The sequence below is a fragment of the Amblyomma maculatum genome, unplaced genomic scaffold (assembly GCF_055883805.1).
Source record: "Amblyomma maculatum isolate TAMU_Amacu unplaced genomic scaffold, ASM5588380v1 scaffold_54, whole genome shotgun sequence".
Classification (NCBI taxonomy): Eukaryota; Metazoa; Arthropoda; class Arachnida; order Ixodida; family Ixodidae; genus Amblyomma; species Amblyomma maculatum.
Window position 1 is genome coordinate 357,759 of NW_028146779.1, and position 18,117 is coordinate 375,875.

Genomic DNA, 18,117 nt, shown 5'->3' on the forward strand with positions numbered 1-18,117 from the left:
CACACTCATTTCCTCTTAATTGATCTGCTTATAGCTTACGGGGGTCTCGGTTCTGGCAGTCTTGAAGCCATAGGTAGCATAAGAGGGTTCTAGCACAGCTTTCGCCCTCGCTCTTGATCATGTTCTACGTGACGCTGGCGGTAGCAAAGGACGTTCCACGTCCGCCGCTATGGTTGAGGGCGGCGCTGGTGAACACTCTCAAGGTTCGTATACAGACAACATAAATACCCAAGCAAGTAGCAGGGGGGACAGCGGCCGATGTAGCTCAGTTGGAAGAGCACCGGACGCGATATTCGGAGGTCGTGGGTTCGGTTCCCACCATCGGCAAGTTGTTCTTTCTTCTACTTTGTGTTTAATTATCTTTCCCCTAAACAGATTACATTGCTAATTTCTGTGATTATCCTGGTAAACATTAAAAAATACATAAAGTGCCATCCCCAACGCTTTCCTTGGCCTCGCCGACTGTTGGCTTCTTCCTTCATGTATTATACCGGCCACCCTCATTTCCTCTTAATTGATCTGCTTATAGCTTACGGGGGTCTCGGTTCTGGCTGTCTTGAAGCCATAGGTAGCGTAAGAGGGTTCTAGCACAGCTTTCGCCCTCGCTCTTGATAACGTTCTACGTGACGCTGGCGGTAACAAACGACGTTCCACGTCCGCCGCTATTGTTGAGGGCAGCGCTGGTGAACACTCTCAAGGTTCGTATACAGACAACATAAATACCCAGGCAAGTATCAGGGGGGACAGCGGCCGATGTAGCTCAGTTGGTAGAGCACCGGACGCGATATTCGGAGGTCGTATGTTCGGTTCCCACCATCGCCACGTTGTTCTTTCTTCTACTTTGTGTTTAATTATCTTTCCCCTAAACAGATTACATTGCTAATGTCTGTGATTATCGATGTAAACATTAAAAAAATACATAAAGTACCATCCCCAATGCTTTCCTTGGCCTCGCAAACTGTTGGCTTCTTCTTTCATGTATTACACCGACCACCCTCATTCCCTCTTAATTGATCTGTTTATAGCTTTCGGGGGTCTCGGTTCTGGCAGTCTTGAAGCCATAGGTAGCGTAAGAGGGTTCTAGCACAGCTTTCGCCCTCGCTCTTGATCACGTTCTACGTCACGCTGGCGGTAACAAAGGACGTTCCACGTCCGCCGCTATGGTTGAGGGCGGCGCTGGTGAACACTCTCAAGGTTCGTATACAGACAACATAAATACCCAAGCAAGTAGCAGGGGGGACAGCGGCCGATGTAGCTCAGTTGGAAGAGCACCGGACGCGATATTCGGAGGTCGTGGGTTCGGTTCCCACCATCGGCACGTTGTTCTTTCTTCTACTTTGTGTTTAATTATCTTTTCCCTAAACAGATTACATTGCTAATTTCTGTGATTATCCAAGTAAACAATAAAAAATACATAAAAGTACCCTCCCCAACGCTTTCCTTGGCCTCGCCGACTGTTGGCTTCTTCCTTCATGTATTATACCGACCACCCTCATTTGCTCTTGATTGATCTGCTTATAGCTTACGGGGGTCTCGGTTCTGGCAGTCTTAAGGCCACAGGTAGCGTAAGAGGCTTCTAGCACAGCTTTCGCCCTCGCTCTTGATCACGTTCTACGTGACGCTGGCGGTAGCAATGGACGTTCCACGTCCGCCGCTATGGTTGAGGGCGGCGCTGGTGAACACTCTCAAGGTTCGTATACAGACAACACAAATACCCAAGCAAGTAGCAAGGGGGACAGCGGCCGATGTAGCTCAGTTGGAAGAGCACCGGACGCGATATTCGGAGGTCGTGGGTTCGGTTCCCACAATCGGCACGTTGTTCTTTCTTCTACTTTGTGTTTAATTATCTTTCTCCTAAACAGATTACATTGCTAATGTCTGTGATTATCCAAGTAAACATTAAAAAATACATAAAGTACCATCCCCAACGCTTTCCTTGGCCTCGCCGACTGTTGGCTTCTTCCTTCATGTATTATACCAACCACCCTCATTTCCTCCTAATTGATCTGCTTATAGCTTACGGGGGTCTCGGTTCTGGCAGTCTTGAAGCCATAGGTAGCGTAAGAGGGTTCTAGCACAGCTTTCGCCCTCGATCTTGATCACGTTCTACGTGACGCTGGCGGTAACAAAGGACGTTCCACGTCCGCCGCTATGGTTGAGGGCGGCGCTGGTGAACACTCTCAAGGTTCGTATACAGACAACACAAATACCCAAGCAAGTAGCAGGGGGGACAGCGGCCGATGTAGCTCAGTTGGAAGAGCACCGGACGCGATATTCGGAGGTCGTAGGTTCGGTTCCCACCATCGCCACGTTGTTCTTTCTTCTACTTTGTGTTTAATTATCTTTCCCCTAAACAGATTACATTGCTAATGTCTGTGATTATCCATGTAACCCTATCAAAAAATGCAGTGAAATGCAGTGCCACTGGGGCACTGGGCAGTGTTTTCCAGTGTAAAGCAGTATATTTTTTACACTGGCAATACTGCGCCACACTGGCGTCGCACTTGGATTCACTGGGCCACACTTGTATTGCACTGACGCTGGCAGTTTAGCGCTGGGTCGCACCGAGTCACACTGGCATCTACTGGACATTCGCTGCAAACTCACTGGTCCCAGCGTTGTACAGCGCAACGCTCCGCCTCTCACACTGGGTCGCACTGTGTCACGTTGGCGTCTACTGGACGTTCACTGCAAACTCGCTGGTCCCAGTGCTGTACAGCGCAAAACTGTGCCAGTGTCACTGGATTCACTGCGCGCAGTTTGCGTACTGGGGCAGTGCCCGCATCACAGTCACTGGGAAAATTTGTGTTTATGCACTAACGTTTAATTGCTGGAGAACATACCGTGCATCTTAAGGGCCTAAATATGCGTCTGGCGCAACCATATGCAGTCGGTCCTGCAGTGAATTGACGTATGCGACGAACGGCGATGTAGCCCACGACCCCGTCATGCACGAGTATATTTTGTTACGCGCGCTCTTTCGGAATGACGCTCAATTCACGACAAGCAAAGTTTAGCCATTTTTACATCTCCGCATACTCACATGACGCCGATCGGCGTTTTCACGACTGTTTGCGCGCAGCGAGCGTCGCGGCGGCGGCATAGCGGCATAGCGATGCAACGTACGTACGTCAGTACGTGCACGATCGTTTGGCACGTACTTCCGTGCCATCTGTCGCGCTTAGTAAACGGTCTCGAAATCCGCCACCTCGATTTGCTCGCATTTGGTAAGAAGCCACCAGCATAATTGACCGCCTTCACTTCTTTCTGAAGTACGTATATATGCTGCGCCTCAAATCGATATCGAGTGCCGCGGGCATTGAAAGCACGCATTTTAAAGCGCGCGGCTCTTCGTTTAAGTGCAAACAGTGCATAAAGGGTTTCACAATTTTATTTTTGTATTGGCCGAATGGATATTGAATTTGCTTGAAAGGCCTGTGCTGGTATATACCCGTTTTGCAGTCAGTGTCGGTTCATGGTGTGTGCATAATGGGGTTATACTTATTTTTTCAAGTGTCAGCATAAATCCTCTTAGTGCCAGAGGCTTCTATATCATCGCCAACACGGGTTTCTTTGGAATAACTTTTGATTCCAAACTTACAGCTGTGCACAAGCCTGTACAAAGGCACAACCAACATCTTTACATGGCACTTGCTGCATACAATGTGTATAAACAGCAAGTTATTATTCCATGCAAACTTCTGACTTTCACAAATATGCATGAGATAATTATGAGGGTTCTGCTAGGCTTTTATTCAAAAGAGAAAGTATGAGCAAGAAAACCATTCAAAGATTTTATTGAAAACATCAAGGAATCACCGCTTCAGATGTATCCAAAAGCACAATCAAGTACAGAATAGTTTCTACATATACATATTGCACTATCAAATTTTATGCTTCCATTTCGTGTAAATGCTGCATTCAACGTTCAAGATCACCATTCTTTTGTCAGGCAGCATCTCCTGTGCATAATTATTACACTAGCATTTTGTTAGAAAGCAAACATCCCTTTCACTTATGGCAAAAAAAAAATCTTTTGCCAACAACCGAGCTACACTACATGTCGACTTTGTTATTCAACATATACATATTGCACTATCAAATTTTATACTTCCATTTCGTGTAAATGCTGCATTCAACGTTCAAGATCACCATTCTTTTGTCAGGCAGCATCTCCTGTGCACAATTATTACACTAGCATTTTGTCAGAAAGCAAACATTCATCCCTTTCACTTATGGCAAAGAAAAAAATCTTTTGCCAACAACCGAGCTACACTACATGTCGACTTTGTTATTCAAGATGGTTCGATTTGTAGCACTACACCTGCTAATCTATAGAAATATTGTACAATGCAGAAATACCTCCTCCCTCTTGTAATGCACCACATGGATAAAGCAGGAGCATGAGAACCATAATGATACTCGAAACAGCCATTAAGATGAAAATTACAACAGCTGCCAATTGTAGATTCAGTTCCAGCTTGTTGGCTATTGCATAAAGGCCTATAAATGTTGACAATTTTACAATGAACTGTTTCAAACCAAAACTTTTTTTTTGTGTATAAATCAAATGCACCCAAATTTGTTCAACAGCATGAACAGCTTCTTTGTTTCGAAATAAAGAAGCTCTCGGAAACATACCACATGACTAATAAAAGAATACTTGTGTACAGGACTTAATTCGCTCGACTTCTGTGCCCAAGGATGCCGAATCAAATCCTGGCCACAGCGGCCCCTTTTCAACTGAAGCAAAAAACAAGGCACCAGTGTGACATGCGATGTCGGTGCACACTAGAAAACCCCAAATGGTCGAAATTTCCAGACTCCTCCACTACAGCGTCTCTCATTTCATTTTTTCCTTCCCTGATGGCATTACATAAGGGGGAAGCAAAGTCAAGATTTTATGCCAGCGAGAACAAGAACACTACAGAACAGAGACAGAATACTTAATTAGCAAAAACAAAAAGTAACAATAAGAGGGAATAATAATATATATCAGGTAAGTGGCTCGAAAAGGTTATACAAAGCTTAGTGAAAAGGTTAAAAAAATAAAAAGAACGCATGGGTAAATGCAGAGTAAAAGGCATGACATCAGAAAACAATACCAAATACAACTGACTGTATAAAGTACTACATATGATTGAGAGGACTGCCCTTACAAAAAAATGTAGTTAAGTTTTTCCCAGAATGATTTGCGATCATTGTATGATACAGTGGTGTTGGGCAAGACATTCCATAGTGCTATTGTGTAATGACTTCCAATTTCAATTATGCAGCACATGAAAATTTTTAGAAAGAAATAGCATGCTCCGTTTACTTTTGTCCGTATTGGTACAAGGTTTCCATGTCATGACAGTCTGCGTGCTATTGGCTGGTGAGTATACTCTCGAGTTTTATCTGATTATATATCCTCTTCCAAAGTGGTGCCTACCACTATGTCGAAGAGTTCCACTTTTTTTAAACTTATTAATCTCTTTCTACCATGTTTGGAATGACTCCAAGGAAAGACTTTTGGTCCTCTAAGAAGTTTAAAAAAACACAACTTCTGTCTACATCCCTTGCTCTGATGAGAACTGGAATGCCTCGTCCAGACAAAAAACATGGCTTTATGTGCTCTGGAAAGGGCCGGTTTTCTAAATCTAGAAAAACAACCTCTCTGCATAGCAGAACACATTCATGATCAGATCCCTGGACAACCCTAAGCACCTTCTCAATCTGAAAGAAGCCTTCTGCAGTTTCAACAAAAGTGCTGTCACTTTTTTTTGGTTTCGAGTAAAGTGTGCTGTGATAGATTTGCTTTCTGAGCACAAATCGCTCAAAACACTCTACTTTCCCACCAGCAAATCCGCTTCCGCTCAAAGCCTTGATTTCGGCATCAGTGAGGCTAGCATGCCGAGCATGTCCAAGGAGACTCACACCTTCTTCTTGAACTGCATCTGATATGTGTTTGTGGCCCAAAAAGTCATCACAAACAGTTTTTTCCTCCTTCGTTAGCTTTGCGGATGCCAGGAAGTGTTGCAAATGCTGCCCCATTATCACACGCTCAGTAATCTGATAAGGCAAGCCATTGGCAGCAGTGATAGACTTCACAAGTCTACCATTGCCGGCTTCAAATCGAAAGGTAGAATTTGCCCAGAGTGGTCTTAACTGGCGAACATTGTTTGCTAAATGCAGCAGTTGGTGGACATTGAAGGTTGCTGCTGTCACACCGTACAATGACTCGCATCGTTTCACAAATGTAAGAAGCAGGAGCTCTGAAAGGAAAAAAAAAAAGAAACGTTCAAGAACTGACAACTTTGGCAAAAATATAGTAATTTAAATTAATAATCTATTAAGCACAAATGTAATCTTAACACTTGAAAATCAATGTCCCCTAGTCCATGTTGTTGACACTTGCTGCAGTGTATGCTGCAAAGCAGTATTAAAATGTCTATCTCGAAATTTAGGACACTTCAGCTCCGTCATTAAGGGTTAGATGCAAGAGCGTTTCACACACACTAAAGTATTTTTTTCAGTTTTTACCGTTTTTTTATATATTTTCTCTTAAGGCCTGCCAAGCGATAGGTTAAGTGGCAAGCTCGAATGTTCCAGTGCGCTTCCAGCGGAAAGCACTGCTTGCATTTGTTTGCATTCGATGCAACGCCGGGAGGACTCAAGCATTAATTATGCAATAGCATTTTAAACACGCAGAGGATGCTTTTCATTTTTTTTTTCATACATTGCATATGTTTATGCTACAGTGAACAACACCAACACCGGCTTGTCTTCGACACGGAGCCCTTACGCTCTTGTGTAAAACTACCATAGGGTTGTTTTATGCTGGATGTTACATATGTCAAGCGTCAATGAAGTCTATATAGAGCACATTCATATTGTGTTTATGTTTAAAAAAAATACAAGATTTTTTACAAGTTATGACATTTTAAACATGCTTTAAATATTTCTTATAAAGCTAATTATTTCTACTCTGCGATTGGTGCAAGATAGCCTGAGATGATTATGTGCCATAAGACACTACAGAACACAATACTGGTGCCCAGAGTAAATCCTTTTGTATAACTGTTAGGTGATGTGTATAGAGGAAGGCGGGCAGACACTAGGCTGCCTTTGACTGCTTTTAATCCCCGCTGTCTCCACATTTGTCAATGCGGCAACATGGCACAGAGTCTCCCTCGCACACGCGCCCAGTCCAAAACCTACTTCTCCTCATCATTCTACTTGCAGATTCCTGCGCAGATTTGCAACAATGTGTACATAAGGCTTCAAATGTAAATGGAATGTAATTCGAAAAAATGCACTCATGTAATCTAGCCACATCCATGTATTAGCAAATATACACTGCTAAACGCCTAATAACCTCAAGCCAGGACAATTAGACGGTAGGCAGTTTGTTCAGTGATGGCCATACCACCATAAAGGTGATGTGATTCTTCTGAGTGCAAGGTACACCCAGCTTGCTTATGGTGACAGCTGAACCTATGACGCTAGCACATTGTGACAGCCACTTTGCCTTGTGCGAGACAGCTATAGCTCTATTTTTTCCACATTTTTTCTGAATTACATAGTATCTAAGAAAGAAATATTAAATATCCAGTAAAAAAAATAGTAGTAAATAGATGACCTAATGCATTCCATGGCCTCAACAAATTTTGGAAAATTTTTACAACCAGCCTTGAGTGTAGAAATTCAGCTTGAAGGCACTGAATATCCAATTCTATCTCCAAAAATATGAAATACAATTGACAAAGTACCTGCGCGATCAATTTCCTGCGCTGACACCACATCTCTGAGCAGAATATGCACCGCCTCTGACAGCTTTGCAAGGTGCCGCCAGTAGTGCAAGGGCAAGATGTCTTCGAGACATGGAAGAGCATAAAAAAGAAGCCACTGCTTCCATTCTGGTGCCTTCCAGTGCGTTCTTTCCTCAATGCGACGAGGCAGACGGGTAATGCAATGAGGAGGCTGTATGCTCAACAGCCGGCTGTTCACTTTCCTCAAGAAAGAAGGAGCTCCTGCGGAGGTGAAACATTTGTAACATTTTCACTCAAGGTACCACAGTGTATTCAAACATTTTAGCACTTCTAAGCAACAACCAGCACCATGGCTGCATCATTTAAATATGTTTTTATGACTTAGTTCTGGTTTAAAGCATAAGTGGAAGCCAAAGGGAGCAGGAAAAAGGTGGAAAATAAACCCTGACCAAGTCCGGCCACCTTATATGAAAAAAAAAAGCATTCGATGGCTGCAAATTGTAATGCAAAGCACTTCGTTGGTTTCTGAGGCTTAATATCCCAAAATAACTCTGGCTACAAAAGACGTAGTGGAGGACTCCGGAAATGCCAACCATTTGGGGTTCTTTACGTGCTCTGACATCGCACAGCACACGGGCGCCTTGCTTTTCGCCTCCATCGAAAAGCAGCCGCCGAGGCCGGGATTCAATCCCGCATACTTGGGAACAGTAATCGAGCGCCGTAACCACTGTGCCACCCCAGAGGGGTTCAAGGCACTTGAATATTGTGCCATTACTAGTACAACTAAATGGGAAACAAGAACCCCCCAAGAAGAAATGCTTGTGATACACAACCTCTCTGTACACCGCAACAGTAATAACAGCATGGCGTGTTACAGCAGTACCATTTCATGCACAAGTCATTTACAGCATCAGCCAACACACATGTGCTATTACTAAGAGGCAGCTAGATACAACTAGTATATAGTGTAATGTACACTTTATTTGCATGACATACTAGCATGTGTGCAGCCAGTAGTAATCAACCTAATCAGTGAAAGATGTAGCCAAATTGTCTTCTACAAAGTTAAGGGATGCTTTAAATTATATTGAATGTTATTTGACACCAATAGCTAAGCTACTTTGGTGCGACAGCACTAAACAATGGGCCTCAATTGGATTTGGTAACTGACCTGAGTGTTTTTCTGTACACCTAATTTCATTTGTTTTTATAAAGAAATGAAACAAAAAAACAACAATAAAGGACCTGAATCATTTATTATGAAAGGACCTTGAATCATTTCAATTGGAATATAAAAACACTCAATAAATAAAAAGGTTCTGTATTATACAGCCACATTTATGGCAAATATGTAAATTCTAACTATTTCTATCATAGCCTATCACTAGGTTTACTAGTCATGATGCTTTCCAATAATGAGTACAAGCATAGAAACAATCATGGTGAAGCAGGGTTCATTACAATTCAGTCACAATTATACTCCATTTCATATAGAGCACACAATGCAGCCAAGGCAGAGGTGCCTCTTTGCACTCCTCATCCGCATCGTAATCTCTCTTCCTCAATGGCGCTTCACCTCGCAATTGCGGAAAGAATGCCATGTCTGCACGCCTGAGTAAGGTCTGCTCAGGCCTGTTTTAAAGCATATGTGAAACTGGACTCCAATGAAATTCAAAGTGGACAAGCAAAAACAAAATAGACCATGATATAACATATTTGTTCACGCTTCCTCCCGCGTAGAGCAAAAAGTCTAGGACCAGGCTCAGTTAGTGGAGAGGAGGGGCAGGCCATGCGGTGGCTGTCAGAGCAAGTCAAGTTCCTCAGTGGTTTTCCAGCAAGTTTGAGCGAAGAAACAATAATGAGAAATGAAATGCATGAAAGCCTTATCACCGCTCCCGTATCTTTTTTTTTTTTCACCACCAACTTTAATTCACATCTCGAGCAAGCGGACTAAACTTTTGCCCTAAAGGCAACTGTCTCCTGCTTGTCAACGTCTTTGAGTCGTTTTATCTTGCATAGTATATGAACCAGTACCAAGTTATTCCTCGAGTATGTGCTAAGCCGCAAGCGTAAAGATGAGATGGGAGCAAGAGAGCACAGCTCGCTCATTCCACGGACAGAAATCAGTGAAATAAGGGTTTGCAATTAACAGTAACAACAGGGAATGAGCTTTCCAGCGCGTGCACAGCGCCTCCAAAACCTCCTCACAGGTAACCAGACACACATACACACACACACACATACAAAAACGAAGAAATACATTTGAGCAATGTGCGCGCAGACATCGCGTACACCTCCTGTAGGCCGGAGGCCCACTCCCCCTTTTCACATCACCTGGTCGTCAGAAGGACTAGGGGGGAAAAAAGTAAAAAAAAAAGCCTGCTGAGCGGGCAAGGAGGATCAGAATGGCAATAGACCTTATGCAAAATTGCTGCCATCTATCGGCTGCCGTGTGCGTTTCCACCATGTTTAAGGGTAGCTGAATTGAGCAGTGGCAAGCGGCATAGTAGTGGGTCGCGTGGCCGACTTCGTTAATGCTTTTTGTTTCTGATAATGCCGACATACTGTTGTGTCCCTTACTGTATGCAAAACTAAAATAAGGGTGTAGAAGAAAAGAAGTAGAAGTTATATCCCTTGAGGATTTTTGAGGCTTATATAAATCTACTTGCGTGGTTGTCGTGCTAGGTGCACTTTCGATCAACGGTGCTGCCGAATTGTAAAATGGTATCTTATTTAATATGCTTTGGAAGGTTTCAAATCCGTACTCGTCGCTAAGGCAGAGGAAATATATCGCCTACAGTGTGTTAAATTTGTCTGTCTCATCCCAGCTTTTACGGTTTCATGCATACAAGCTGTCAACAGATTGTGCCTCTACTATGTATATATGTCCAAGTATCCAGATAGAACACGTTTTGGCACTTCAAAGGCGCCAGACTGTTCTCTTAAATTCTAGCCCGATATTCTAACGTCTTTACGCATTCAATTCATCAATGAATCGAATATAGTGGACTACATCTAGGCTTCAGTTGCTGAGATGCGTCTCCAGGACACTGCTTGCAAAAGGTATGATGCAAAGTATATACGTGGCAGCAACTGCCTCAACCATTTGGCTGCTCTCGTCTACCTCGAGTTTGCATGATTGCTGTTGCTATAGCGATGGCGGTCACTGCGCTGTTTGCTATTTTGTTTTATTAGTGCAAGGTTTTTTCTCTTCGAGTTATGTGAGGTGCATTGAAAAGTTACGCCTCAATTTGGACCATGCCAAGTTTGTTTTCTCCCATCCATATTGCTAAATAATGCCACATTTCTTTTCGTTTAACCTTCATGGTGTGCCATCAAAACAGTGTAATGAGGTAGGGATTGAAAGTGTCAACCATTTATCACTATCCACAGAGCAATATCGTTTGTAGCGAGCCTTACCGCATTTAGCAGTGAGGTTTGCTACTGCGGCTATCGCAATAAAAATGAGGATGAGTGCACACGTCTTCTAACTTTACTTTGACTAAAAATACCCAGTTCTATAAATGTATGCATCACATTTTCTGTATGCCCATTGCTTCGTACAGTACTACTTCGCTGAATTGCTAATGTTTGGTTGGTTTGTGGGGTTTAACGTCCCAAAGCGACTCAGGCTATGAGAGACGCCGTAGTGGAGGACTCCGGAAATTTCGACCACCTGGGGTTCTTTAACGTGCACTGACATCGCACAGCACACGGGCGCCTTGCTTTTCGCCTCCATCGAAAATCTGCCGCCGAGGCCGGGATTCGATCCCGCGTCCTTGGGAACAGTAGTCGAGCGCCGTAACCACTGCGCCACCCCGGCGGGGTGAATTGCTAATGTTTGTTGTTTTTCCTATATGGCAAAAAAAATACCATGTATCATAGCTGCCTACTGATGACACTTATGTTTGTTCAGGTGTCAAATGACTGCCCTCCCCATAAATTCGTGTTTTAAAAAGTATGTTTGGCAGCTATAAAAAGAAAACCGCCATTCAACATTAGACAGCCCTCATGTGTTCACTACATTTTTACAAAATGATTTTGTGAAGAATGTCGCTAGTGCCGAATATTGCAAGAGAATACAGTGCTATCAGATTTTCATTCAAAATCTTCATAAGCAAAGAAAGTACTAAAATCTTGTTTGCCGCCCCCCCCTCAAAACTAAACAAAAAACAAAAACAGCTTGTCTCAAATGCTATAAATTGGTACAAACTCTGAATAGGCTCTGATAGTTGGTGTCTGTCTCATTACTCAGCTCATCTATGACATCGCCAACGAAAAAATAAAAATAAAATACTTCAATTCTGTCAAGAATTACAAAAAAAAAGGCTGTATTAGAGAGGAGAATGACTGGTGTGAAATCTGCGCATTGCTCAAAGTACTGCTCGAATACGCGTCCACAAAGGAGCTTGACATTGCGTCTGGGTATAAGGCAGACCTCTGCGATGTGACTTCGCAGACAGTAGTATAGTTTTTACGAAATAGAACCACGATGTGACAACAACAGGAGCTACATATCTGAGGAGGATCAGCAAGCACGGAATCACGCCATTGACCTGTAACGTTTCCCCGGCAAATTCACGTGGTTGGGGGTTTTAGCCAATAACATATAGAATATGGGATCTGCTATATGGTTGTTTACACAATAATGAGATACATCAGAGGCTGAATGTCCAGACAGAAAATGGGAACAGGATGGGAACAGTAGTGCGCGCGCTGTACTGGGAATTGTGAAGGTCCATAGGAGCGCAGTGTTTATTAAGCACCAGTCCTATGTTTAAATAAAAGAGACAATATTAAGCTCCTTCATGTAAGCCTATTTTACACTGTACTATACGGAACGACAATGATGACGGCCAAGCGCCGGACGCAGTGACAAGTTGAGCCTTGCCCGAGCTGGATTCGAAAACATCCCGCTGCGGCTGACGCAGCGTACTTACATTGCAGACGTGCTTTATACCCGGAAGCAATACCAATATGTTTTGCATTTTCATGTACGCGCATTTGAGCACTGTGTTAAGGAATGGGCCGAGGGAGCAATGAAGGCTTTGCCGTTTGCAGCTACGCTGATGCCACCATTCGCAAGAAGTTTTGGCAGTCAGTATCGCTTCATGATGTGAATTCAAATGTATAGCAGCATGGACAAGTCAATCGTCTATCATTCCATCATTTTTTGCTCTGAATGCGAACAAATAGCACAGAAACCACAGCACAAAGCAGACGCAGCTAGCACGACAGCAGCAGCCGTAAGCGCAGCTGACTCGCTCAACCCTTCAACATGGCGTCGCATAGTGCGGTTCGCTGAATGTCTGATAGATGGCAGAAATTTTGCATAAGGTCTATAGGAAACCGTGGCATAGGTTCTACACCATCCTTGTTGTCACGCGATCCTCCCTATCCAACTTGCAAAAATTGAGTCTTGAAAATGATGTCGCTGTCTCCTTATTCTCTTTTCTTTTGCTAAAGTGTTTTTTGCTAACCACAGCTTCAGAAACAATGCCCACTCCCCTCTTTTCCAAGCTGAAGTCTATGAAGATTTCGAAAGAATGTGCTCGGATAGTAGTGAGGTTCAAAGAAATAAAATCACCACAAATTAATCACCAGTAGAATAAAATCACCACAAAAAGACTTCAGAAGGCGAGAATATGATGTTCTCGCAGTGTAAAACGTGGCAGTGTCACATTCAATACTGTATGACTCACATCATTGTATGGCAAACACCGAATCTCTACTTTGAACAATAAAAGCTATTTTGTGTTTTTCAAAGCAGTCATTCCACTTTGATGAAAAATGGGCTTGTTATCTACAGATCACATTGACTTTCTACTTCGTATTTTTAAAAAAGCCTAAAACAAGAATAGATATGCTAGGATTTGATCCACGGTCCCTCATAAATCGAACAATGAATCCCCGTATTTCATACCACTGAGCTACGATGCAAGGTGTAGTAATGCAGTTTGTTTGTTCTTTGTAGTGGACTACTTCCATACCTTTAGCAGCATTGACTGCTATGTTTGAAACTGAGTATAGTGCCACTCACAGCTGATCTCTTGGAAACTCAGAAGCCTAGAAACTGAAAATACTGCTTCAGAGCACTGTTGTAGCTGGTGCAAAACACCAGAAGTACACAATTAGTACAATGTGTGCCTAACCGTTAATACATCACGCTTGAATGGCATGGTACCTAACAACATAGAATCTCTCTGAAGAGTTTGTGGAGCTGAACAATGTGTCTGTAACTTGTCTGGTGACTCCTAACAGGACACAATGCATGTAGTCCACGCTGATGCCAGACACCAGGTTGAAACCTACAAATAAAAAGTCAGCATGTAAGCACTGCTACAAATAAACAAGGTTATCACGTTTGATATAATAAATGACAGCCATGGCACGCGCATGAAGACCTCAGCCACAAAGGTTACAAAGCTATGTACATACTTTTTCAGTGGCTGCGACAGAAAATATATGAACAAGCCAGTGATCCTAGATCAAATAAGAATAACACTGACCTTGCAACCGCTATTTTCAACAACAGCAAGGGTACGAAATTAATATCTAGAGCCGCAGTGATCTGTTTCAAATATCGCTGCTCACAATACAATCAGCAGACAGCCTGCATAGTATCACTGTGAACACCAATGCAGCCTCTACCTGTTCAAAAATATGTTGTTGCAGTGGCTCTTAGCTTTTTGTCAAACACACTTCTTTAGCTTCCTTGCTGAGAGTAACGCACTCTGGTGTCATTTGCAGCCTCTTTGGCCAGCTACCTTCTAACATGAATGGCTACTGCATTATAAACCAGGGATGCATAACTTACCTTTAAGAGCCATTAATATTGATGGCCCCTTGATGCCATTTATGCTGTCTTCATGGGCAAAGGCTGTATGCATGCCTTGCAGAACCTGATTGTGTGTCCTTGGTGGTCCAGCATCACCAATGTACCGCATACTTCCTGAAAATTAGAATAGGCATTGGATATAGGATTTTAATTGCATAAAAGGCTATATTTAAACAAATAAACAAAGGTCAGTCTGGTTTCAATGAGGCTAAAAATAAGATGGTACACACATGCAATGGGTCCGTTTTACTTCTCTCAGCAGCAATCTTAATGTCGCACGTGATAAAACTAAGTGCAAGTTTGGCACCTGGCATCATTGCTCTGCCGTGCTGCCCAGCATCTATGTGCCATGGCATACCACTTATAGTCCTTTATTCTAGTATAACCTGCTCCAGCACTTCAAAAGTCATGATGCAGGCGATTACAATGCACATGGCATTGCATGTAAGCCACCTATGTGCAAAGGACTCTGCACAGAAACATAGGGCACATTAACAACATGACTTCATTGGTTAGCATTACATTTCTGAGCATTTTTTATTGAGATACTATATTCTCTCTCATTCACACACACACACACACATGCACACAACTAGGCAGTGCTGCAAGGCAGGTATAAACTACATTACTCTAACTTCATCACCACGATCAGCTGAAATATGTTTACAGGTCAGAGGCCTTTCTGACATGAACATTAATTTATAATGCATCAGCGAAGTATAGTGTAATATATACGACTGGGTTTGTCTAATGCTTACCTCACTAAAGCTTCAAGTTGAGCTAGTTGGTAACTCCTAACTGGAATCATTTTTAGTGGCAAATAAAAACAGATACATACAAATATGTCACACAAACACCCGCTTACCTTCCAAATATTTTGCTTCAGTTAGGCACCAAGGACATCCATATATGCCATTGAATTGTACCATGTGCAGGATTGACGCCCGTGCAGGCGCATCGACAGCACAACAGAGCACAAACAGTCTTGAGCAATGCGCAGTGTCCCTATTCCTCCAAGCGACTGGTGGCATAGCATTTATTTCAGTGACAAAGCGTCCAAGGAAGGTCTGCATCTTTGGGTGTTGTGGCCCAAACCAGAGCCCTGCCAGAACTGGCTGCCTGAACCGAACATCTGGCGGTAGTTCATTGACAATGAACTGCAGTGGCCACACAGATGTTTTTGAAGATTTGAAAACAGGGCTCCCATCTGTGTTCAAAGTTATAGTCAGATAATCACTGGAAAGCCCTGCATCTTCAAACATTTCATGGAAACGTGCAGCTGTAGTAATGTCACTGATGTCACTGTGCATTTGGCTTCGCTGCGTCAACCCTTCTTCCAGGGCGTCCTTGTTGCGTTCAATCAAGGAACGAAGTTGCCTTTGAGCATTGAGGGTAACGAAGAAAGAGCCTTTAGCCCGAAGTTTAGCCATGCTTTCACTTCTGTTACAGATGCTGCACACACCATGGTCGTTAGCTTCAGTGAGCTGGTGTCCACACTCCTCGCACAAGTACCAAAATTTCACAATTTCCTTTTTATGTGACGTCCAAAGTTTTCGAAACGTATATGAACTGCGTGGTAACACCTGCGTCCCGGCAATATTGTTTATGAGCGTGGCAAGGTCGCCTAGCGCTGTCCACGTCAGCCCGTGCGCTATGGCAAATGACAAACTCATCGCAATGGCACCAGCTTCGGACGTGCCAAGGTTCGGCACTTTCTCAGTACTAAACTTCGCGAAAGAATTCACGGCTATCTCTTCAAACGAATCGCGCAGCAGCGAATCTCCAAGCTGCTCATCCAGCGGTTCCCCGCCTTCATCGTCAGGCTGCTCATCTTCCGTTCCGCCCTGAGCATCGCCATGCTGCTGATCCTCCAATCCATCGTCGCTGCATTGCCAGTAGTCAGGTTGCCGAGGGTTTCCCCCACAGTTGTGGTCTACCACATTAGCGTTCACTGCGGCAGGTGACGGAACTCGCAGAGTTGAATCGGCGCCTGAACTAAGCTCATGAGAGCAGGATTGATCAGTAGCTGATGGCGTGGACGTCTGTCCGGCGTCGCTCGCACTGGAACAAGGCGCTATTTGCGTTTGCTGATGTCTACTTGCCCGTCCTTCGTAAAAAGTGGACTTCGGAAGGAGCAAATCACTACCGCTGTGCAAGTACGCTTTGCGCAGTCTCTTCTTTGGAAAAGTTGCCATCAGACTGCACCTGTATCGGGAGTAATGATGAACATTTGCAAGAGGTATGAAACCGATTAGAACCGAAAGGTGATTATTGCAGGGCAAGAAACTCGCATGAACCAAAAATGAACCATATCATGGACGGACGGTCGATGCACACACGAGACCGCCTGGTGGTCTGTTGCTGCTGTGGCTGTCGGAAGAAAGAAAAGAAAATGCACGGGCCTGCTACTGGCTCTTATGAATTAAATTTGTAGCGTATTTGGCGATTGATGTTGTGCTAGTTAATGATGCATGATCGTCATTAATGTGCATTTTTTTTTAAGGATAGATCGACGAAGGTATGAAAAACCCAACTTCAAATGAGTTATAATGAAGCTCGATCATAGAGGCTTTTTGGCCGCATTTCAGTCGGCACCTGAGAACTCAGTGCAGATCAATGTGGCGCAGACGTTAAAATAGTCAAGCGAAAATATCATTATACTTCGGGGATAACAGCATGAACTTCAAATCTGTTGGAAAACCGAAGCAGAATACAGCAAGCGTGCGGTCTGCATGTACCGTGCATCCGAAAAGAACCGATTTGAGGCCATCTAAGAGTAGTGCCCACAAATCGCTCATTGCTGACAATACATGTTTTCCAATCCAAATAGTGGTGTTTTGATCACCATCCGGTACATTGGTCTTTTAATTAGCGACGTAAACTGTTCTGTTGTACGTTTGGTTTGGTTTGTGGGTTTTAACGTCCCAAGCAACGTACAATATATGCCATGGAAGACGCCGCAAAAATTTGGACTACCTGGGGTTCTTTAATGTGCATGCACTGACACCGCACGGTTATCCGAAGCAAATACTATGCTTCAGTTTTTGTTTTTAATCTTCGAAACGTTAGCAGGAAATAAAAGTGTACATGTGATATAGGCATATTAGCCGCCGGCGTTTTGAAAATGTGAGGTGGATGTGTTATCGGGCCAAGGAGCGAGAAAGACGGGAGATAAATGAACAGACAGAAGACTGCCGCGGACAGATATACTGCCAGCGGTCTGCGCTTGCGGGAAAGGAGAGTGAACTAAACACACAAAAAAGAAGCGATGCGGCGAATATAAACAACACAAAAGACTGCCGGAGAGATATACTGCCAGCGGTCCTCGCTGGGGAAAGGAGAGTGAACTACACATACACAAAAAGAGGCGATGAGGCGGCGCGGCCGCCGACGGCGTCCGCTCCCACCACGATCCCGCGCAGGCCGGGGTTTCCCATGGGTATCGGGTTGCTGGTAGGTACATCGTACGTACTCGAGGAATACGAGCAGGAACACGCGAGCGCATGGCCCTCGAAATCCACTTGAGGT

At 43.8% G+C, this 18,117-nt stretch overlaps 1 protein-coding gene across 1 annotated transcript; it reads right to left on the bottom strand.

Moving 5' to 3' along the window:
- Positions 1 to 5,009: 5,009 nt before the first annotated feature.
- On the bottom strand, positions 5,010 to 14,699 carry LOC146170758 (uncharacterized). Its single transcript, XM_084586798.1, has 5 exons — positions 14,569 to 14,699; positions 13,941 to 14,059; position 13,022; positions 7,752 to 8,012; positions 5,010 to 6,254 (listed from the first exon to the last, which is right to left on the bottom strand). Exons 1-5 carry the CDS (start codon positions 14,696 to 14,698, stop codon positions 5,467 to 5,469), a joined length of 1,299 nt encoding a protein of 432 aa, XP_084442924.1. The 5' UTR covers position 14,699; the 3' UTR covers positions 5,010 to 5,466.
- Between the last annotated feature and the right edge of the window lie 3,418 nt (positions 14,700 to 18,117).